Source organism: Saccopteryx bilineata, chromosome 2 (genome assembly GCF_036850765.1).
Source record: "Saccopteryx bilineata isolate mSacBil1 chromosome 2, mSacBil1_pri_phased_curated, whole genome shotgun sequence".
Lineage (NCBI taxonomy): Eukaryota > Metazoa > Chordata > Mammalia > Chiroptera > Emballonuridae > Saccopteryx > Saccopteryx bilineata.
In genome coordinates, this window is record NC_089491.1 from 257,369,721 (window position 1) to 257,393,464 (window position 23,744).

General features: G+C 44.2%; 1 protein-coding gene and 1 long non-coding RNA gene across 8 annotated transcripts in view; one reads left to right on the top strand and one right to left on the bottom strand.

The window, feature by feature from the left end:
- LOC136325580 (uncharacterized) overlaps nt 1–23,744 on the top strand; it is a 306,971-nt gene that overhangs the window by 23,251 nt on the left and 259,976 nt on the right. The gene's annotated exons all lie outside the window — the stretch shown is intronic.
- Nucleotides 1–23,744, bottom strand: part of MTMR3 (myotubularin related protein 3) — a 138,099-nt gene that overhangs the window by 693 nt on the left and 113,662 nt on the right. For 4 of the 7 annotated variants that reach the window (XM_066260176.1, XM_066260175.1, XM_066260178.1 and 1 more), the window contains 11 exons: nt 20,009–20,214; nt 18,322–18,453; nt 16,663–16,774; nt 12,720–12,915; nt 11,722–11,907; nt 8,898–9,068; nt 6,322–6,467; nt 4,249–5,668; nt 3,023–3,133; nt 2,472–2,560; nt 1,684–1,710 (listed from right to left, as the gene is read on the bottom strand). In XM_066260176.1, the coding sequence (XP_066116273.1) occupies nt 1,684–1,710; nt 2,472–2,560; nt 3,023–3,133; nt 4,249–5,668; nt 6,322–6,467; nt 8,898–9,068; nt 11,722–11,907; nt 12,720–12,915; nt 16,663–16,774; nt 18,322–18,453; nt 20,009–20,214 (2,796 nt within the window). The remainder of the gene's footprint in view (nt 1–1,683; nt 1,711–2,471; nt 2,561–3,022; nt 3,134–4,248; nt 5,669–6,321; nt 6,468–8,897; nt 9,069–11,721; nt 11,908–12,719; nt 12,916–16,662; nt 16,775–18,321; nt 18,454–20,008; nt 20,215–23,744) is intronic. The other 3 variants (XM_066260181.1, XM_066260180.1, XM_066260182.1) reach the window with 3 other exon arrangements.

Here is a 23,744-nt window from a genome sequence, read left to right on the forward strand (position 1 = left end):
GTAATTCAGATGCGCTGGAGACTCCTAAGAGCAAAGCCAGGCAGGGAGAGGATCCCTACCTAACTGTCACAGCCACTTTTTCTTGGCTGCTTTATCACTATGGCTCAAGGTCACCAGGTGCACAGGAGGACGTTGTTTAAGAGAGATCTTTGAGAATAATGAGCCCAGGGTAAAAGCAGCTGCTACTTCTAAAGGTAAGTCCTGGCCCAGGAAAACCCAGTGGCCACACCCAGCTGGGCAACAGCCTCTATGTAGCTTGTGATCACAGGCCAGAGTCCAATGGAACTCCCACAAGCCCCAGAGATGACAGAAAATACCCACCCCAGCAAGGGGTGAGGAGCCTTGCCCAAAGAGCCACTTCCCAGAGGCTCAGAGGCAGCAACAGCAATGTAGAGAATAGACTGCTGCCATTTAGGACCGCTCTGCTTCCAGCATGCAAAAGCCAGGAGACAAGCAAACAGTGACAGACACATGCTCAGGGTGAAAGGACAAGAACACAGATGAATACACGTGCGTGTACACACACCCTTATTAGACAGGTATCAGTCAATTATGGCTTGTTCCCCTCTCCCCATGCAACTCCAGGGACTAGCAGAACCCTACCTGAAGGCCTGACTGTCCCCAAGCCCCAGGCTTCCCTCTCTTCCTCCACTTGAAAGCCCAGCTCTGATGTGTCTGTGCAACACAGGTCTGCACACCCAAAAAAGATACTCTTCACAGCTAACAGGAAAGGGAACTGGCAGAGGATGAGTTTCTGCCCACCTTACAAACCCACTTTTGCCGGCCCCTAAAGGACAATCAATCCCAATGAGCCTAACACAGCCCACCAAAGACTTGGGGAAACTAGGAAAGGGAAATCCTCCTTAGCCAACATCACTCACCATTTATGCTCCTCAGAATGCAAACCCACTACTGGATTAAGGACTACTTAGGCATGGAGAAGACAATACTGAATACCCTTTCAGGACAAAGATTACCACAAAAGGAAAGGTCTAGACACATGGCAATGGAAAGACAAAGAACTAAAACACACAAAACTTCATAGAATGCATAAGTACTTCACAACTCTTTCTGAAAAGCATAAGTCAGCAAGAACCAAATTACTTCAACCTATTTCTGAATATTCACATTGATTTAACATACCAGCTAGAGTTCAGTTCAAAAGCCTGACATAAGCTTTTCAATCTGACTTCTTCTAGGGGATCCTGACATACTCTAAGTGGAATCTTCTCAAACTTTTCCATGTTAAAACAAATCTCTGGAAAGACCAACTCTGTTCAATTCTGGTCTCTCTTTTTTTAAAAAAAGAGCAACGATGCTGTTTAGCATAGAAGTCATTAGCATCATTCTAGCATCTCAAAGATGGACTGACCTGAAAGAAATAGCTCTAAAAATCCAACAGTCTACCCCACAAGACCAGCCCCTGCTGAATCACTGCTTCTTGTCATAAGCAAGATGGCTCAGTTGACCTATATAGTCGGGAAGGGAGTAGAGGACTGCAGCCTGACTCGGTCATAATGGTCCTCAGTTGGCTACTTTGGTTCTCCCCCAAGCCCACCTGCCTGCCTGTGCTCCTAGTCCCAGGATACAAATCAATGAGTGCAGAGAGGGGAGAATGGCAGCGTTAGTGTGAAGTTATTGTATATGTGCAGACATCACAGACAGGTTGTTGCAAATGCTCACCACGTTTGATCAACACGGTCAGTGTCCCTGCAAGGAGGGGAGAAAGAGCTCAGAGGAGAAGCCAACCAAAGACATTTGGGCTTGGGGTACAGGATGGGGGAGATATACAATCCTCTATCATAACTAGAAAAAGAGGTGATTCCATTTTCAATCTGGGTTCACACAGGTGTGTAAACTATGCCACGATTCGTATAAACTTCTTATACCAAGAACACTGAACATCCTCCAGTCACCACCCCAGTTGGGGCAAAGCATCCCTAGCAACTTACTACCCAACCAAGAAAGAAAGGAAGGAAGAAGTCAAGAGCCTTAAGGATTAAAGACTATGTCCTCAGCTGTCCCACTATTAACCCCAGATAACAACTTTGGGGTCTGGAAACAGGATAAGGTATAGGAAAAAAAGTTCCCTGTCCACAGCAAGCAAACTACTTTTCTTTAGAACAGCCATGTTGAGTGGGAAGCAATTTTATTTTAGGAATAAGAAATGGTGGTTTGGGTGGTGCCTATTGCTCTACCAATCTAGGAAGCAAAATAAAACAAAAAGGGACGTAATTTGCACATTTCAAAATTTAGTCATGATCACTCTGAACTGGAATAAAACACCAATGATGTTCTGCAAACACCAATTTCAGAGGCACGAAGCATAACTTGGGGGTTCTATAAACACTGGGGTTTACCTTAGACAGAATACTGCCAGCCAGATGCCTGCATCTATCCAATCTACAGGCTCTGTGAGCCAAATCTCAGCCCCACACCTTGCGCCACCCCGCCACACCCCTCAATGGCACCTGCAGTGGTGCTTCCTGCTGGCGAGCCAGAAGGCGCTGTCACACGCATAGCAGTGGGCAGCCAGGTGGTCAGGGAGCCAACGGGTCATCTGTAAAATAGATGGGGCCAGGTTAATGACAGGAAATGGGCCATCCAGCTGGAGCCAGCAGAGCCATGCTGGGGGCAGCAAGAGTCACAAGGACCACACTGGCTCTGGTGGCACCAGACCAGCAGGTCTGATATCAGCAGTACAAGAAAGGCGTCCGAATCATTTTCCTGCAGGGGACTCCAAACTCCCCTTAGTTAAAATGGCAGGCAGCAGCAACTTGGGTCACTATGAGAGCTGGCAAAACTCCAGTTCATACAGGCAATGAGGACTAGCTTGCTGAGTCTCCCTGGCTCAGAAATTCTAGGCTTGATAGGGATTCAGAGGTGCTGAGATACAGAGGCTCAAGGCTGAGTGTGCTATGAGGTCATTCCTTGGCCAGGGGCATGGGGTAGGGGTGGAGATGGAGAAGAACTGCAAAAACAGTTGCATGGATGGCACTCAGAACAGGGGCTGAGCCTGTACCTCTGTGTCCTGTTTATCCACCTGCTCCCAGCTGGCTTCAGAGAAAATCTCTGTGCTGCAGCGAGACAAAGAGTTCTGATCCAGATTGCTTTCCGAGTCGGGGATTGAAGTCTGTTGGCAAACAAACACAGCTGAAGCGAATGAACCTGGTCTCCTCCCAGAAGAAAGAACTTGGAAAAGAAGGGAGCATTGGGGACTTTGTGTGGGCCTGAGTGTTAAGGCTGCCAAATCTGTAGGTACATCAGCCATCAAGAATTGGGTTGAGCAGGTGCAGAGACAGGGTTGAGCTCAGCTGGAAGAGAGACACAGGTCTAAGGCTGTGTACAGTGACTCTGGAGTGGAAAGATGGACAGTAGGTTCCAAAAAGTGAGAGGGGCAGAAGTGACCAGGATGGAGTGTCAGGTGCTCCAGTGGGCCTGTCATCCAACCCTGCCACTTACATCTGTGTGTTGAAACTGAGTGCTTTGGGCATGTCCTCCTTTCTCTGAAGGACTCTTTGGGAAAATGAGAAATCATCATTAGTATGAAGGAAAACTAGGAAGTCAGTTTTAATTGAACCCGCCTTTAATGTACGCTGACTGCCTCAGAGCCAGTCTCACACTTGTACTTCAACACCAAGTACTTGAACATCAGCACATACACTGAGATGAGAGCCTCCATGAGAACCTCCCCTCAGGTACCACTTCAGTTACCAGATCCCATCAGTGCTAACTTGACATTGCTAGAAACCAATCACTTCTCCCCACTTCTACTGCCATCACCTGCCACAAAGTAGATAACAAATATCTGTTAAAAAAACCAACTAAACTTTCACAGGTACAGCCCATGTTTGGGGTACTAATAGTTTACTAGCTACTGGGGTTGGACAGGCACTACAATTTAGCAGGAATATTTGACATTGCCCTTCCTTCCCAGGAGATCATGCCCTTCTTAACATATGATCCCCTCTCCAAAGAAATTTGACCACCCATGTAGTGAGTGCTAACTCTTCCTTATTCTAACCACCTAAACAGGACACCATGGAAAGTAAGCAAAGCAGAAAACAAAAAGAGGCAGACTGCCATTCATATGGCTACGGTTGCTCTCCAACCTCTCTCAACAGGGGTACTCTAGACCTTTCCAATTCTTTGAGGAATCTGTACCAGTCACCATGCACCAGTCACAAAGGATGTCCGGCCTCAGTGTGCCCTGTTTCCTTGGGCAGCTATGGAGCATGGAATACTCACCACTTCATCCCCAAAGTCCCCATTGAAGCGTAGAGAACTGGTCAGGTACTGGCTCTCCAGGCGACTCCTCAGCTCCTGTACTTGTTTCTTCAAGGTCTCCACTTCCTGCTGGTGGCCTGATTCGATCTGACGCAGGCGCTGTTGGATAGTGTCTGTGTACACAGGCATGCCATCATCATCCAGGTGGCTGCGCGAAGGCTGGTCAGGGCTGCCAGTTACAGACGGCTTCCCTGACTGGCTATGCAGCCACTTGTGGTGCAAGTTCCTCGAGTGTAAGTGGGCAGAGCTGCAGCTTTTGGCGGAAACCTGATGGCTCAGCAAGTCCTTGCTCCTCCCAGCCTCCCCATTGGCGCAGTGCCCATTGGGGGTAGGGTAGTTCTGGAGGGTGCTAAGCCCTGGGAGCTGCTCTGAGGCCTTATTTTCAGTTTCTGGGACACCATTGCACACAAGCCCGTCTTTACATTCAGCTACAGGCAAGGCACAAGGAGAATGTGCTGGGCTGTGGGTGCTGTCAGGGGAAGTCCTATGCACCACAGATCCCAGTTGGGGCCTCTCAGCCAGATTCCTCTCTGGATGCCTGGGCTCCATGGCTTGAGAAAGCATGTCCATGCCACTGAACCTGCCACTGTTTACCAGGGAAGGTTTTTGATGGTCTTGGGGCCCACTTTCTGACTTTTCTTTATCTTCCATTAACATGTCCAAGGAACTGTCTATGTTTGGTCCTCTGGCCTCAAATGGGACTTGGGAGAGCAGCAGAGAACTTGACTGTGAGGTACCATAACCAATTTTTGCATCTATTGGGATTGTACAAATTGCGTCTTCCCTGTCCTCTATGATAGCTCCTATTTGAGGCTGTTCCACAGGGACCTCCTGGACATCCTCTCCCCTGGGGAGCTCCTGGAGAGAACTGAGAACACTATGCCCACCCTGCTGTTCCGGAATACCCTGTGAGAAGGGAGAAAGGCTGACGTCTGGAGGGCTTGTCAAAACAGCAGCATTCAGTGGTGGTGTTTGATGAAGTACAATGGCTGAGCACTCAGGAGCCTTCCCCCTGCTTTCTTTTTCTAAGAGAGCCTTCTCTGTGAACTCCTGCATCTCGGTGATCTCCCTCTGGGCAGTCTCCTCTACTGCACTCTCCTCTTTGGTGGCCTCCTGCAAAATGTTCTCCATCTGCCCTTCAGCCACTCCAGCTGCAACCGACAGCTCTGCCCCACTCAGCACTTTGGATGGCTTCCCCATGCTGTCAGGATCAAGAGGCTCCTCTCCAGGACCAGCCAGACTGCTCAATTCTAGTGAGCGCCGGTGCTGGTGCTCCTGCCACTTTTCGTTCAGGCTTGGGTCACTACTGCGCCGGCTGGCCAGAGGCACTGTGTTGTCGCAGGCTGTGGTCAGATTGTCAAATGATCTTGTCTTTGGTAGCCTAAAAGAAAGGAATGTGGGGGAAATGAAACTCAGGCTGTTCAGAGGGGAAGTAGGAGACAACAGGATTTAACAGGCTATTGTTTCACAATTGGGCCCATTATAACTACTCAAGAAGCTATGGCTTCTCTGAAGTAAGGCTCAGACTGCTGGAAAGGCAAAGCTCCAGGACCAACCCTTCTTTAAGTCTGCAGATTTCCTCTTGCATCATCCCTACCCCATGTCTGATATAAACAAATAAGCGAATAGTAAATGCTATTTTTAGAAGTTCATGATACTGCTGTTTCTTAACCAGTGGCAAAGGAAAAGAAATACTGCTAATTTTCTGATATTACAATATATTAAATTATCATTTATCAGTCTGAATTCAAAAAAGTTAATTCAGTGACTGAAACTCAAGCCAGAGAGTCACAAGGAACCCATAGGATCTGCTCCTATGAGAACTGCTCAGTGCCTGCAGCAGTTATGGGGTAGCAATAGGGTCCAAAGACCCTTCAGGAAATGAAGCTTATACCCTAGTAACCCAAGACCCTTATACCTTTCCTAATAAAACTTAAGCGTGTGGAGCCAGCCATTGTCAGGACCCCTGACCATATCCTAACAAAGGAATACAGCACGCAAGACTTAAGGCCTTGGCATCAACCCTGGGCTCACCGACTCAGGGGTGGATCATCAGGGCTGCTGCCAGGGGCTGGGTATGGTGCACAGCTGTCATCCACAGGGGTGGATGGGGATGGGCAGGGCAGGTACACTGCACTCCACAGCATCAGGTTACGCACATGACACACAGGGTATAGAACCTGAGAGAGAGTAGAAGAACAGGTTTAAACAAGTCCCAACGAATCTTTTAGAACTGTTTAGAAATAAGGGTCAAGAACAAGTATCAAGCTAGAACATCCAACAGGTCTTGGCAAATCTCCAAAGGGAGTTAGCATAGGAGGATACAAGTCTATCTCCCAAGAGGGCCTATATAGGAGTTTTGGGCAACATTTTTCACCTGAGAGGCTCTTGTGGGCATGAACACATTTAATTTTAAATTTTTAAATAAACTTAAAATTTTATTTCTCAGGTCACCTTTACTGAAGGATTGACTTTTATCGGCTTAATTTGTTGCTTTTACTGCATACAAAAATTAGTCATTTCACTAGATGGTGATCGTCTGTTGCCTGGTACAAACTCTTGGCTTCAGAAGACACTGTCAAACCTGTTTTATAGAATCATTTAAATTAATCATGTGAAAAGGGGAAATCTCTTCCTGTAGTTATTTCTCCAGCAGGCCCAGTAAGGGAGACAGAGAAGCAGCTAGCTTAAATCTTTCTTCTCTACTTAAACATAGTCTAAAGCAGGGGTCCTATGAACAAATCCCTATGCACACTGCACATATCTTCTTTTTTTTTCTTTTTTTTTAGAGAGGAGAGAGTAAGAGAGAGAGAGAGAGAGAGAGAGAGCAGGAAGCATCAACTCCCATATGTGCCTTGACCAGGTAAGCCCAGGGTTTTGAACCAGCAACATCAGCATTCCAGGTTGACGCTTTATCCACTGCGCCACCACAGGTCAGGCTACACATATCTTATTTTAAAGTAAAAAAAACAAAACGGGAATACAATATTTAAAATAAAAAACAAGTAAATTTAAATCAACAAACTGACCAGTATTTCAATGGGAACTATGCTCCTCTCACTGACCACCAATAAAAGAGGTGCCCCTTCCAGAAGTGCAGTGGGGGCCGGATAAATGGCCTTAGGGGGCCGTATGCAGCCCATGGGCCGTAGTTTGGAGACCCCTGGTCTAAAGCATGTTAATAGTCCAGCCAAGTAGCCTCCTTTTGACTTCTTTAGAATTTAAGATGCATTCTGACAAAAGAAACATTACCATGTATCAGCACACAGATGTAAGTGCCTCCTTTCCTCTGCTTAACAGACGGTGTTCCCTTTGAGGGACAAAATCTTAGAGGGCCTGCCAGTTCTTCATGTAGGGAGAGAATTACAAAGACAAACATGCTAGGCCCTGGCCGGTTGGCTCAGTGGTGGAGTGTCGGCCTGGCGTGCAGAGGTCCCAGGTTCGATTCCCGGCCGCGGCACACAGGAGAAGCGCCCATCTGCTTCTCCACCCCTCCCCCTCTCCTTCCTCTCTGTCTCTCTCTTACCCTCCCGCAGCGAGGCTCCATTGGAGCAAAGATGGCCCGGGCGCTGGGGATGGCTCCTTGGCCTCTGCCCCAGGCGCTAGGGTGGCTCTGGTCGCAGCAGAGTGACGCCCCGGAGGGGCAGAGCATCGCCCCCTGGTGGGCGTGCCGGGTGGATCCTAGTTGGACGCATGTGGGAGTCTGTCTGACTGTCTCTCCCAGTTTCTAGCTTCAGAAAAATACAAAAAAGGCCCTGGCCGGTTGGCTCAGTGGTAGAGCGTCGGCCTGGTGTGCAGGAGTCCCGGGTTTGATTCCTGGCCAGGGCACACAGAAGAAGCGCCCATCTGCTTCTCTACCCCTCCCCCTCTCCTTCCTCTCTCTCTCTCTCTTCCCCTCCCACAGCTGAGGCTCCATTGGAGCAAAAGATGGCCCGGGCGCTGGGGATGGCTCTTTGGCCTCTGCCCCAGGCGCTAGAGTGGCTCTGGTCACAACAGAGCGACCCCCCGGAGGGGCAAAGCATTCCCCCCTGGTGGGCAGAGCGTCACCCCCTGGTGGGCATGCCGGGTGGATCCCGGTCGGGCGCATGCGGGAGTCTGTCTGAATGTCTCTCCCCGTTTCCAGCTTCAAAAAATACAAAAAAAAAACCCCACAAAAAAACATGCTAGCATCACATAATTTTCTGCCCCTGAGACAGAAACTGCAGTGGAATGTCATCACCTGTTGATACTGGAAGGGTGCTGAGCACCTGGTTGCAGCTCCTTCTGAGCTATCAGGGACATCCAGGAAATAATTTAAGTGCCTCTACCACTCATTAGACAGAACATGCTAGAAATAAATTAGTTCTGGCAGAGGTGCTAGAAAAGAATCATGTTTAGAGTGGTAGAGATGTATATTAAACCACCCTGAACAAAGGTGGTCAGAAGCAGGTCAGAGCATCACCAGAAAATAGGCCTTTCTCAGGATAGAGCAGTAGGGAAAATAGGACCAACTCATCAGGGACAACAGAGATGGCTTCAAGAAAACAGTCAATCATTACTCAAAAGGACTCCCGTATCCCCTCCCATAAAATCCTTCTGCTGATTTAGAGGATATGCTAAAGGATACATACAGCTTCTGACTGAGAGGAATACAGTAGGTTTTTGAAAGCCTTGTTGCCCGCTCGAAGCAGCGACCACACGGAACATGTCCGTTCCTGAGTATGCTTTTCCCCTCTTTCCTTGGCGTTGTTGCACAGGAATGTTCCAAAGAGGCAAGAGTAGGTATGTTGTACCAGTTTCACCTAAGGGAGGAGAGTGCAATAAGGCAAAGTCAAACAATATGGTATGCATTCTCTGGGAAAAGATCTTCCCAGACATCCCTGACAGCACTTCAATTCACACACGCGTTAAGGATGGGAGAACCAAGTAAAACCACAGAATAGCTGCCTCCTCACAACACCAATTTCAGAGCACCAACCTGAACCACCATTACTCCTGATTCAAAAGAGCCAAGACAGGTAATTGGCATACCCACTCCTCTTACCTCCCCGACAGTCTCTGAAGCCTTAACAGTCTCTCTCAAAAGTGACAGAGCATATAAACTGCATGACAAGCAGGTCAGTGTATAACCCTGTCTGAACTGAGAGCACACTTTTCATTATGTGGTATTGAGCATCTCACCTACTCCAGACATTCCTACAGGGCTGACATACAACAATAATCAGATAGCTCTCCTACCCTGATGGAGCTTATTTAGTTGTGAGAGAGAGATGGCCAGTGCTATGGACAACAATAGGCAGAGTAAGAGGGACAGTGCACATGCAGGGCAGTGTGGGAAAGCCCCACTGACCCAAAACCTGATGGAATTAGAGAGCAGTTCATGTGGGTATTGAGAAGGGAAATGCTCAATAGAGATAATAGCAAGCACAATGGCCTTAAGGCGAGTATGCTTTGTGAGTTCTGAGGAACAGATGGAGACCAGTGTGCTAAGGACACTGCATGAGGAGGAGAGTGGTAGAAAATGAAGCTAGACAGGGTAACATCTAGGAGAGCCCTAAAGGCTATTTTTAAAGATTTTGACTTTTACTCTGTATAAAATGGAAAGTTGTTGGAGGTTTTTCAGCAGAGGAATGACATGGTCTGTATTATGCTTTAGAAGGATCCCTTTGGTTGCTGAATTGACTTCTCGAATTGGGGCAGGAAGTGATGATGGCTTAGACCAGTGTGGAATCAGTAGAGACAGCATTAAGTAGTCAGGTTTTAGATGTATTTTGAAAGCAGAACTGCAGAATCTAATGACAGATTGAATGTGGAATATGAAAGAAGGAGGAGAGCTGAGGATGACAAATTTTTGCTTTAAATAAATGGAAGGATTCATTTGCCTTTGGCAAAATGGCAGACTTCTGAAAGTACAGGTTTTGAGGTGGGGAGATGTGGAAATCAAGAACTAAATTTTTTAAATGTTAAGTTTGAAATACCATTAAGACATCCAAGCGGACATACTAAGTAGTCACAATTGGATATGTTGAGTCTGAGTTAAGTGGAGAGGACTGAGCTGATGATGTATAAATGTGGGAATCATAGAGAGCAATTAAAATCACTGGAGTGGATGAAATCCCTAGAGGAAATAAAGATAAAGCAGCAGCCTGGAGGCTGAGCCCTGGGGCCCTGCAAAATTCAGAACTGGGCAGATAAGGAGAAACCAGCAAAGGAGACTGAAAGGACCAGCTGGTGATGTAGAGGAGAACTAGGAGAGTACGCATACTGAAGTCAACGATTTCAAGTGTTTCAAGAAAGGAGTGATTAAACTGTGACAAATATTAATGATGGATCAAAGAGGAAGACCAAAAAAAAAAGGATAAACTTCCAGTCACAAAATAAATAAGTTAGGGGGGTGTAATGTACAACACAGTGCCTATAGTTACTACTACTGTATTACACATTTGAAAGTTGCTGAAAGTAGATCTGAAAAGTTCTTGTTACAAGAAAAATATTAAGTAATTATGTATAATAATGAATAGATTGTGATGATTACTTACCAATATCTACAACTATTGAATCATGTTATATACCTGAAACTAATTATGTTATATATCAGTTATTCCTCAATTTAAAAAAGAGATGAATGTACAGAGACTGCTAGAACTTTAAATAAGTGGAAATTAAGTATTTTTAAAAAGATGAAGACTTAGAGCTTATCACTAGATTAGCTACAGGAAGGTCACTCACTAGTCACCTTAACAAGAACAGCTGATAAAGTGGTGGGGTGAACACCTGATTGGAGTGGGTCTGAGAGAGAATGGGTAAGAAGAGGAAAAAAGAGAGAGAAAGGGAGGAACTGGGAAGATAATTTGAGATAGTAAATGCAGAAGACTTCAGGAGCTCTGCTGTGAAGAAATGAGAATCAGAGAGGGGAGCAGGACTGAGAAAAGTAGGATGAGATGAGAGCCATTACATGGTGCTTGTACACTGATGGCAATGACCTGGCAGAGAAGGAAATATACCAATGCAAAAGGCAGAAAGGAAAAATGCTGGAGCCATGCAGCCGAGCAGAAAGGAGGCAGTAGCTGGTGAACAAATGGAAGGAAGGAGGGCCTGAAAGAAGGCAAGGGTAGCGTGTTCTCTGTCAAAGGGGAGGGAACAGATATAGGGGGTTTGGTAGATGAAGTGGAAGGCACAGAGGGCCACTCTATTGTTTCTATTTCTAGCTACTACCATGCATGTTAAAAACTTAGTTTAAACCAGCTCAAAGACTTTACACACACCTAGTACGCCTAATTTCAAGGAATACTTTATTGTTGTTTTTTAATTTTAAAAAATGAAAGAATGGCCCTTCTATTAAATTCTAAAAAGGATGCAGAGTTTCAAGTAAAAACAGGCCCACTAATATTTGTATTCATACCCCCCACATATTCAGAAGGTCCCCCAAATAAAGAATCATATGCCTGAACTCACAAGGAATGCTTCATTGAACTCAAAAGAGCAAGGAAATTGCCTCTGAAGCTGATGAACACAGTCAAGCCACTGCAGAAACACTGGGCAACGCTCATTCAGATCATCTGAGTTCTCCCCATGACCACACCGGTCAGCAAACTTGTGGCCAAAATCCAGCCACTCCATCTCCACGAGGACCTGGAAACCCTGCAGAGAATCATCCAAGAGAGATCATTTGTGCTTGTCTATCCAGATTGTGACAGTCCTGAACCTCGTGTCACTAGCAGTGAACCTTTTTAATGGCCTCCCACTAAGTCCATAGTAAAAGTCCTGGGTCCAGCCTTAAGGCCAAAGACTCCATCCCTAACAAGACATGCCTATGCCAATTTTCCCATTTCCTCAACTCAATCCCATAATCATCAACAGGGTACTAACTGAGCATTTATCTAAGCCTTTTTCTTGAGTTAATGCATATTTTTAGCCTTTTTCATTCACTATATAAAAGTCACATTTTTCCCCAAATATTTTTTATTTTTTAATTTCTTTCATGTTATAGTTACAAAGTCATTATTGTAAAATCTTTCCTAACCCCCAATTTTCATATATTTCAAGGTACATTTATGGTTTTTCTTACATCTTTAACCTAACAGGTAGTTATTTCAGGATAGAGTTCTTTCTCCACAAGATACTATGTGGTGAGAGCTATAACCGTAATAAGTATTCTTCCATAGAAGCCCCATTTTCCTGGGCTAGCCAAAACTTTTCCAACTAGGTAGACTATAAAGGAAAATATGTCTGTATTCTCAATACTTCATTATCCACAATTTGCCCAATATAAGAAGCAAGACCTGTGGTAGACAACAACATAATTTAGCTCAAGGGAAAGAAGCAATGATTTACACACAAGGAAATTTCACTTTCACTAAACCTTATCACACAACCAAAATGGATCATAAAATCCTCCAAGGTTTCCCCGACTCACACTGAAGTACTAAATCCTACTCCCTGGATGCACTCACCTCTATGGTTCGGTAATAAGGGTCCAGCAAGAGCTTAGCCAATGCCACAATCTGGGGGGTGCGGTCCCAGCCATCTGAGCAGTGCACCAGCACCGGTCGCTGATCACGATCCACGGCATGCACTACCAGAAGTGCCGACTTCAAAAGCACAGAGAGGTGATGGAGCCATTTTGTGCTTTCAAGAGCTGAGAGCCAACTATAAAAATAAAAACAGAAGGGGATAAGGAAATTCTGACTCTTCTAATTTACTTTACTGCATTCATGCCAAATACATGTCAAATTACAAAGCAATTCCCAAAGACTTTTCCCGTCAAATAAAACAGTCAAAATAAACAGAAAAGCTTTGTGTTTTTGTAACACACATACAAGTATGAGGCCTAAACCCTATTTATACAATAGAGGAGAGCCTTAGAAATAGGACAGTCATTAATAGGACCACCTTTTGTTCCAAAAATCTTATGGCTAATTTCCCAAAGAATAATATTTAATATTTTTCAGCCTATGGTAGCTATAGACCTATTAAAAAAAAAAGTAGCCTGATCTGTGGTGGCGCAATGGGTAAAGCGTCAACCTGAAATGCTGAGGTCACCGGTTCAAAACCCTGGGCTTGCCTGGTCAAGGCACATATGGGAGTTGATGCTTCCTGCTCCTCCCTCTTTCTCTTTCTCTGTCTCTCTCTCTGTCTGTCTCTTCTCTCTAAAATGAATAAAAATATTTTTTAAAAAGTAGTTTTGCAATCTTCTTTTGAAGAAAATGTGGCCACTTCTGAGATGTAAAACAGAAGATATGTCTATTTAATTATTAGCAACTCTGCCCAACAAGTTCTCAAAAATAAGTACAGAAAACTCATGAATACAGTATGTCTAGTTAGCTGTATGCCACACTTGAGAATGGTGCAGACAACATTGCCTGTTACCCACACCCCAAGAACTACTACTGTTCTAGTCTTGAATGTCTACTGACTAAAACTGGATAGGCCCCAACTAATAATTTAGACTCATGAAACTGGTACACCAATGGCTACATAGTATTACTGGGCTTAACAGAGACTGGATTCAGCAGGGATGTAGAAGACCCTTTTTTTCCAAAAAGCCTTTAGGAAGTATCATATCCCAGAAATTGTCCCTTGAGAGTAATCACAAGCTGATCACATCTGTCTTTTAACTGTGTGGACAATTTGTTTCTTGTGCTGTTATGAATTCCATGCTCCCTTTACCCCCCCCCCCCAAAAGCTCTCATTTCTCAAAATGCAGTCATATTTGTATTAAGACCACAGCTTAGCCCTTTAAACACTGACTCAGATGAGGAAATACTTCTGCCAGGGGGCTCTGAGAAGGTTGTTACCAATACTACTTACAAAGGAATACAAACCCTGGGGAATGAGTGTGAGTTTTTGGAACTGTCTAAGGAGGGGGATCTTTCCAGGCAGACAACAGAATGTAGCACATAAGCATTGATTTCATGTGGATTAGCGGGGTCTACCAATCAGACTCTTGATCCTCAGAGGGCAGAAACTGTATCTCAGCTGAATCCCCAGCACAGTACCTAGCATACAGTGATAATTCCTAATGTTCAGATCATGAGGAAAAGAGAAAAACAGAAAACAAAACAAACCTCAATCTCAAGATTTGCTATCTTCTAATAGATACCCAAGAAACATTTTTGTGCTAGTGGATCAATTGTTTATTCTCATTCCTCACTCAGGCTTGAAAGAAACTAAAAGATAAGGCTTAGGAGAACAAATACTAAACTATCTCCTGGCCCCTGCAGAAACAGTAAATGAGAACCAGTGTAAGGTTCTCTTGAACCTGACTGAATTATTCATACAAACCAGTTGGTGTTGTCTACGCCTAACACAGAAGCTGCACTCCAAAATTTGCCAACCAAGAAGGTGCTGAAACTCCACACACTCTTATCCTATTCTAAAACTAGAGTTGAGGCCTGACCTGTGGTGGCGCAATGGATAAAGCGTCGACCTGGAACACTGAGGTCACTGGTTTGAAACCTTGGCTTTGCCTGGTCAAGGCACAAATGGGAGTTGATGCTTCCTGCTCTTCCCCCTTCTCTCTCTCTCTGTCTCTCTCTCTCTCCTCTCTAACATAAATAAATAAAATCTTAAAAATAAATAAGTAAATAAAATTATTTTTTAAAAAAATGGAGTAGAAATACACCATGCCTTAGCCCTCCACAGTTTAAAGCTGGTCCCACCACTGCCACAGCTTTTCAAGGAAAGTTACGACTTGCTGCCAAAGACAAAGCAGGGTGAAAAAGGTGAAATTGGTATATTACAAAATAGTACAAATTGGTAGTTATGAAATAGTTATTGATATTGTAATAAATATGAATGGTGCCACATGGGTACTGGAAATGTTGAGGGAACACTTTGTAAAGTATATGACTGTCTAACCACTATGCTACATACCTGAAACTAATACAAACTAATACTGAATGTAAACTATAATTGAAGGGGGGAAAAAAAGACAAAGCATTATCTTTTTCTTAAAAAAAAATCCCTCAGACATTCATTTGGACCAGGTGAGTACTAATTACATCTTTTAACTCTGAGTTTAAAAAATAACTTCATAATTTAATACGTGGGAGACATTCAAGATCAGGTAGTATGGATTCTATCCCTTTCATCTTATAGCTAGGAAAACTGACAGCCCCAGGGATTAAGCCACTTGGCCGAATTCATCAGTTAGTGGCAGATCTCCCGAATGCTCCCTTCTATGTCCCCCTTTAAGGAGGAAAGCGTTCCTAGCTGGGTTCTGTACATGTGTAGCAGATGCAAGGTGCTAACCCCCAAAGCTTACAGCAAGCTCCTTTCTTTTTTTTAAATTATTTTTATTTAATTTATTCATTTTAGAGAAGACAGAGAGAGAGAGAAAGGGGGGAGGAGCAGGAAGCATCAACTCCCATATGTGCCTTGACCAGGCAAGCCCAGGGTTTTAAACCGGCGACCTCAGCGTTCCAGGTCGACGCTTTATTCCACTGCGCCACCACAGGTCTGGCGCAAGCTCCTTTCTTTAGTCAGACTCTTCCCCAAGGACAAGTGCTTCACCCTCTGGGCTGATTGCAACTGTGATGAATTTAATCATTTGCTTCTAGGAGTTAGCACAAGTGGTTCAGGCAGCCATTTGATTTAATAAATCAAATAGGGAATGCTGCAAAACTTGAGGTGATCATGAGATCTACAGAATAGAACCCAGGGAAACAGCTATGGGATTAAGCACAAATACCAAAAAGAGAAAATTCTATCTTCTCTGGCACCATTTCTGGCTTCCTGAAATAGTGTAGCAGAGGCTTTTAAATATTTATCTGTCCATATTTGTTTTACAGAGCATTCCTCCTCATTTATCTTGTATTCAAACAGTTCCCTTGGGAGGGGATGGGGGTCTTATTTCACCTTCCTCACTGCAAATGCCAGCCATTCATTTTTAATAAGCAATAAAAATCATAGTAATGTTCTTAGTACACAGGGAGGGTAGTTTAAAAATCAGAAGCAATATGTAAAAGGAGTTGACCTAACAGCAAGTTGTAAACAGTTTAATAACTCTTTTTAGAACATGATGAATACATTTAACTATGATAAAACATCCCAGTTCATAGCCAAAAAGTGTCACTTCAGGATGTCAGAAACCAAAGAATTAAATTACTTTGGGCCAAAAACAATATAGAAGAGAAGGAAGAGGTTCCAGGAATACCAAGAAAGCAATGCTTCTGTTCTGAGGGCTGATGTTTGTTACGTGCTACACATTTTTAAACCTATCAAAGGGCTAGATTTTAACCCCAGCTCATTTATGCTGCCATGCTCCTAACACACACAAAAAAATATCCACAGAAACTGACAGTAAAACTGAAGTTTTCCGAAAAATAGAAGAAAAGACACCTCTGAACTCATTTAAAAAGGAATGCAAAATTAAAGCGAAGGCCAAGGTCTTACTTTCCCGGATCTGGCATCTGTGTGCACAGTAACCGCAGAGACTGAAAACTCCTCCGAATTGAATGAATATTTGCCATACCCATAAACACAACTTCACAGTTCGGGTAATACTCTGGAGATAGAAACAATAAACAGAATACAAATACAGTAAGTTTAAAGTACACATGGCCAAATTTGAAAGAAGCAAAATGACTATAAACAAACCCATTGTAGCTGCTAATGAAACTACAGTGTTTTGATGCCTATGTTAGGCTAGTCCTTATTATTATGAGGAAACAGTGCTTGAATTTTAGCTATTTTTGCAAAAAGAAAAGAGTTGTAATGATACTGACATAAATAGAAGCTGTTACTTTAAAAATAAAAAATATGTATACTTCCATCTCACCCCGTTTACTTCTTGGGCCTCAGCTAACTTGTAGCTCTGGAATCTCTTTGAAAAGAACCTGGCTGAACAATGCAGTTCATACATTCAAATTTCACCTTGATGCCACTGCTTTTAATTTCCAACTTACATCATATCTGAATAAGGAGCTTGGTGCCTCTACCTGCTCCACTGGCACACAACTGGCATCCAAGGGGTCCTTCTTTGGAGAAAACCAGCAAAGAGTAGAGATGTCATCGGTTAGAAGAGAGGCGCTTTGCTAGTTTTGTATTTACTGCTTCAGTTTCTATGCCAGGTTTTCTAAGTAGAAGCCATGTGAACAGTTTTCTGTGAGACCAGTGATGAGCATACCCACTTGTCAGAAGCAACAAAAAGCTCTTAGAGGCCCTGGCCGTTTGGCTCAGTGGTAGAGCGTCGGCCTGGTGTGCAGAAGTCCCGGGTTCTATTCCCGGCCAGGGCACACAGGAGAAGCGCCCATCTGCTTCTCCACCCCTCCCCCTCTCCCTCCTCTCTGTCTCTCTCTTCCCCTCCTGCAGCCGAGGCTCCACTGGAGCAAAGATGGCCCAGGCGCTGGGGATGGCTCCTTGGCCTCTGCCCCGGGCGCTAGAGTGGCTCTGGTCGCAACAGAGCGATGCCCCCTGGTGGGTAGAGTGTCGCCCCTGGTGGGCGTGCCAGGTGGATCCCGGTCGGGCACATGCAGGAGTCTGTCTGTCTCTCCCCATTTCCAGCTTCAGAAAAATACAAAAAAAAAAAAAAAAAAAGCTCTTAGAAGGCTGAGAAATTGAGCCACTAAAGAAGTAGCTTCCAAATATGAATAGACCTTATTATGGGAGAGGACTGACTTTCCTTATCACCTAAAGCAGTGGTTCTCAACCTGTGGGTCGCGATCCCGGCGGGGGTCGAACGACCAAAACACAGGGGTTGCATAAAGCCATCAGAAAATACATATTTATTATACAATACATTTTTAAATAAAATATGTATTTCCGATGGCTTTAGACCCCTGTGTTTTGGTCGTTCGACCCCCGCCGGGTTGCGGCCCCCTGACCTAAATGTTGGCACAAGGAAGGAGGATTATTTGGTTTCACTGCACACCCTCCTCCATTTCTCCCCTGAAAAGAGTGTAGTATTAAGAATTCAAAGAGCTCTGGCTCTCTCAAGACAGGCTGAGGAACATGGCTTGCCATTCATTACATATTAAGAACTAAGATACAACTGAGCACAGGGCTGGACTCACAAAAAAAGAATGTTGGAGGACAAAGCACTGTATACCTCACCTGGGCATTCACAGCCTCCTCCTTTGGCTCGGTTCGCAACAGCTGCAGCATAGGAACGTGCATCCAAGATCAAAAGCTTCTGAGGTTGGATGGCTAAACTCTCTGCTCCTGAAGCATTTGACAGAGACGAATCTAGGAACATCAGGAGTGGGGAGGAAAAACTAAATGAACCTGTCTCTCCCAGAATTGTGCAAAATAAGAACCAGAAGCACATACTACAGTACCAAAAAAAGCCAAAAAAAAAAAAATTTAAGTGAAATTCATCTAACCAAAACTCTAGAAACAGACTTCTCTCTTTATTTTCTATTTTGCCTATTCTCTCCTATACCTCGTCTCCATACTGGTAGTCCTTAAATGACGCCTGGTGTTTCCCTCATGGTCTGAAGACACTGAAGGTCCCTTATCACATATATACTCCATTCTTGTCACAATGCAAGAAAGACATTAAACACACGCACACATACAACTGTAGTTCTCTTAAACCAAGTTTGAAACGAGATCTTCTGGTTCATTGACAAGATCCATGACTACTCAAACAATCCCATCAATTGAAGCTTTGTTCTCTCTTTTCTATGAAATTCTGTGTCTTATAAAGAAAAGGTCTTTTCAAGAAAGGGTTCTCGGCCCTGGCCAGTTGGCTCAGTGGTGGAGCGTCGGCCTGGTGTGCAGAAGTCCTGGGTTCGATTCCCGGCCAGGGCACACAGGAGAAGCGCCCATCTGCTTCTCCACCCCTCCCCCTCTCCTTCCTCTCTGTCTCTCTCTTCCCCTCCCGCAGCCAAGGCTCCATTGGAGCAAAGATGGCCCAGGCGCTGGGGATGGCTCCTTGGCCTCTGCCCCAGGCGCTAGAGTGGCTCTGGTCGCGGCAGAGCGACGCCCCGGAGGGGCAGAGCATCGCCCCCTGGTGGGCAGAGCGTCGCCCCTGGTGGGCATGCCGGGTGGATCCTGGTCAGGCGCATGCGGGAGTCTGTCTGACTGCCTCTCCCCGTTTCCAGATTCAGAAAAATAAAAAAAAAAAAAAAAAAAAAAAAAAAAAGAAAGGGTTCTCCAACTAAGGAACTACAACAAAGAATTGACATTTCTCATCTCTCTCCCTTCCTGTCTGTCTGTCCCTATCTGTCCCTCTCTCTGCCACCAAAAAAAGAAAAAAAAAAGGTTTTCAGCAGCCCTGGATGGTTGGCTCAGTGGTAGACTGTTGAACTGGCATGTGGAAGTCCTGGGTTCAATTCCCGGTCAGGGCACACAGAAGAGGCAGCTGTTTGATTCTCCCCTCTTCCTCTACCCCTTTATCCTCTTCCCCTCTCCCTCTCCCACAGCCATAGCTCAACTGATTCAAGCAAACTGGCCCAGGCGCTGAGGATGGCTCCATGGAGCCTCCGCCTCGGGTGCTAAAAAGAGTTTGGCTGCACGCATGGCCCCAGATAGGCAGAGCATCGGCCCCATATGGGGGTTGCTGGATGGATCCTGGCCAGGGCACAGGAGTCTGCCTTTCTATTTCCCCTTCTCTTTGAAGAAAGAAATAGAGAGAGACAGAGAGAGAGAGAAAGATAGGAAAGGAGGAAGGAAGGAAGAAAGGAAGGGAGGGAGGGAGGGAGGAAAAGAGAGGGGGAGGGGAGGGGAGGGGAGAAAAAAGGAAAAAGGTTCTCAAATGTTATAAAAATTGCTGCCATGGGTCCAGGGAGCACCTTACCAAACTCTACATCAGAAAGGTCTCCTGCATTGGGAAAGTCTCGAGAACTGTTCCTGGTTGATAGCTTACTGCCACTTGATCGGGAGTCAGAGGCACAAGCTTTGGCTACTGACTGCACTAGATGCTCATCATCAGCATTTCGCCATCCCCACCAGCTGACCTCTGGCTGTCCACAGCGGGCAATGACAGCTCCATTGCTCTGGTGCCTGTGCAGAAAACAAAAAGAACTTTACCATCCCAGAGGCGACATTCAGATGCTCTGTGTGCATACCAAAAGTGAGGTCATGGATTTTAAACACCTTAATGAACAGCCTGACTACAGGTAAGTGATGGGTTAGCTTTAAGTCCTCTCAGGGCAGAAATCTTATATAGCACCAACTATAAATAATAAAACCTATCTGGACCTTTCTCAATTATCATACCATTTTAGAGATCTTTGTAGAATTATCAACAAAATGATAAATGTGTACTCTTTTATATTTATTTATTTTTGTATTTTTCTGAAGCTGGAAACGGGGAGAGACAGTCAGACAGACTCCCCAACCGGCCAGGGCCAAATGTGTACTCTTAAAACAAATCACTATTCATTAAGTAAATGTCGGCCCTGGCCGGTTGGCTCAGCGGTAGAGCGTCGGCCTGGCGTGCGGGGGACCCGGGTTCGATTCCCGGCCAGGGCACATAGGAGAAGCGCCCATTTGCTTCTCCATCTCCCCCCCTCCTTCCTCTCTGTCTCTCTCTTCCCCTCCCGCAGCCGAGGCTCCATTGGAGCAAGGATGGCCCGGGCGCTGGGGATGGCTCCTTGGCCTCTGCCCCAGGCACTGGAGTGGCTCTGGTCATGGCAGAGCGATGCCCCGGAGGGGCAGAGCATCGCCCCCTGGTGGGCAGAGCGTTGCCCCTGGTGGGCGTGCCGGGTGGATCCCAGTGGGGCGCATGTGGGAGTCTGTCTGACTGTCTCTCCCTGTTTCCAGCTTCAGAAAAATACAAAAAAAAAAAAAAAAAAAAGTAAATGTCTGTATCTTTACATTTATTTTTGGAAAATCAGATAAAAATAATCTACACATACTACACTAATTCTGCTAATCAACAATGAAGCATTATTCTTTTCTTTTTATATTGCACCTGAATAGTCTGGTAGATGCTGAAAGAGAAAAATTTATTTCCTCACTGACTTCTGAGAGCCCATCGCAGCAAGTGGTTGGCCTGGGGATTATTTTCAAAACAAGATTCTACCTTTGGGACTGAAACACTTACCTGGCTCCTAATGAACTGCTTGACAAGCTCTCCTGAGATTTTCTGAGTCACAAACTGCTCTTAATATAGGCAAATAGCTCAATGAGCCAGCTACCCTTTCTTAAGCTCTTAAAATGAAAGAAATAGTGTAAACCTCAATAAGCCATACTCGCATAGATCCTTTTTCAAAAAATAAGACCAGAAATAATAGTCTACTCTAAGATTCTATTAAAACCTAGTCTTTTCATAATTAGGGATTTTAGACAATTTTAGCAATTAAGAAGATATAAAGTAATATTTGGCATTCAAAAGGAATGAAGTCCTAACACATGCTACAATTTGGATGAACCAAGAGTGTGTTATGGTAAGTAAAAGAAGCCAGTCACCAAAGGCCATATTCTATATGATTCCACCTATATGAAATGTGCAGAATAGGCAAAACTAGAGACAGAAAGTAGAGCAGTGGTAACTCTGGGCAAGAGCAGTTGTGAAGGAAATGGGGAGTGACTACTAATGGGTCTGGGATTTCTTTTCAAAGTGGTAAAAATTACTAAAACTAATTGCAGTAATGACTGCACATCTCTGTGAATATACTAAAAAAAAAAATCACTGAACTATGTACACCTGTTAAAAGGGTATATGTATATGACATCTCCACAAAGCCATTTTTCAGTAGTTATAAAAGCAAAAAATTTAAATGTTCCTCATTTCTATATCTCAGAGGAAACCACCAATGCCTTACCTCCCATTAAAATCGTTTATAAACATATATGCATACACATATAAAATATGTAGAGCATAGACTGATTTAAACAAAACATACTATTGAATCTATAGTATTTGTCTCCTTCAAGGAACACAATATGAGAAAGACTTTTGTTTTTAATCATAAAGCTCACAAGCAATAAACTAAATTTGCCATGATCAAATTTCACTGGAACCACCAGTTTCCTTGTAGTTTTTAAATCCTCCCTTACTGGGAGACAAGCACTTGAATATTGCCAACTCATTCAACTGGCTCACCTGCTGAATGGAGCCAATCTAAAAATAAAACCCAACTGATTCTTAAGATGCCTACTAGCATATGGTAATAGGTGCTGGGTAACCAATGAGCTGACTGATGCCAAACCTCTAAGAAGAGACTTGGCAAGGCCTTCCCTGACCATGTTCCTCTGCAAAGCTTCCTAGCAGTGCCCAGGAGGAACGGTAGATGGCACTCTTCACCCTGAGTTACAGGTTTTAAGGGCTATGGCATTATAAAGTAGCTAGACCACAATTGAGCTACTGCAGTAGGCAGTTTTCTGCAGTGTTCTAAAATGCTTTAGATGCATTAAAGAGAACCAAAACACTAAAACTAAAAATCACTAAAGAGCATTTCTATAATTTTAACAGAACCATTAAAAGTATAAAAATTGAACAATAAAATGTTTAAACTATCCATAAACTGGTGTTAGGCAAGCTTCCTAAAGGACCACTAGAAGTTTCTAATAATCACTCAATGCACAAAGGTGGGAGCTGTGAATTGCACTACAGAGGGGCACCCTTCACACTGTCTTGCTGTGTTAGAGTACCTCTGTCTTCAGTGATAAATTTAATTAAGCACTTTCTCATCATAGTAAGAGAAATCACTCATCAGGCGCTGGTTCAGTATGTTACTGTCAAATAACTGCAGCTAGCAACCTCAGGAATCATTACTGTAGTCTACAATTAAATCCAGGAAATGCAAGTTGGATTCAGAAACATCCTACCTCACGGGCTTGCAAAGCAAAGAGTGGTTAGAACATCCCAAAACATTCTTCAACTACCTCAATCTAACAACTCATTGGGGTGCTAAGAGATAAAAGACATGTGTTTTGAAACAGGCCAGTTCCTGGATGCCTGTCTGATTTTATGTGGACTATACCAAGAACTTTCATTTGTAATCCTCTCTCAAGAAATTTCAAATAAAATATTTTTCATTTATACATGCTCTATGGCAGTGGTAGTCAACCTGGTCCCTACCAGCCACTAGTGGGCATTCTAGCTTTCATGGTGGGTGGTAGCTGAGCAACCAAAGTATAAATAAAAAGATAAATTTAACTATAGTAAGTTGTTTTATAAAGATTTATTCTGCCAAACTTAGCGAAAATCCGACATAAAGTACTTGGTAAGTAATTATTATTATATGCTTTCACTTGCTGTAACTCTGCTTTATAAATTTTATAAAGTAAAGTTAGTTCCCTACTTTATAAATCACTATTACTGTGGAACCGGTGGGTGGCTAGAAAATTTTACTACTAATAGAGATACAAAAGTAGGCGGTAGGTATAAAAAGGTTGACTACCCCTGCTCTAAATGCTCCCTCTTAAAGCAGAGCTCTTCCAAGTGTCATACTTTTTCAACCACAAAGACGATCACAAACTACTCAACTCTATACTGCCAATTCTCACTTTCTAGGACTTATCTCTCTTGATTCAAAGGCTAACATCTGAAGCTAAATGCAGTAAGCAGATTCCCTTCCCAAAGA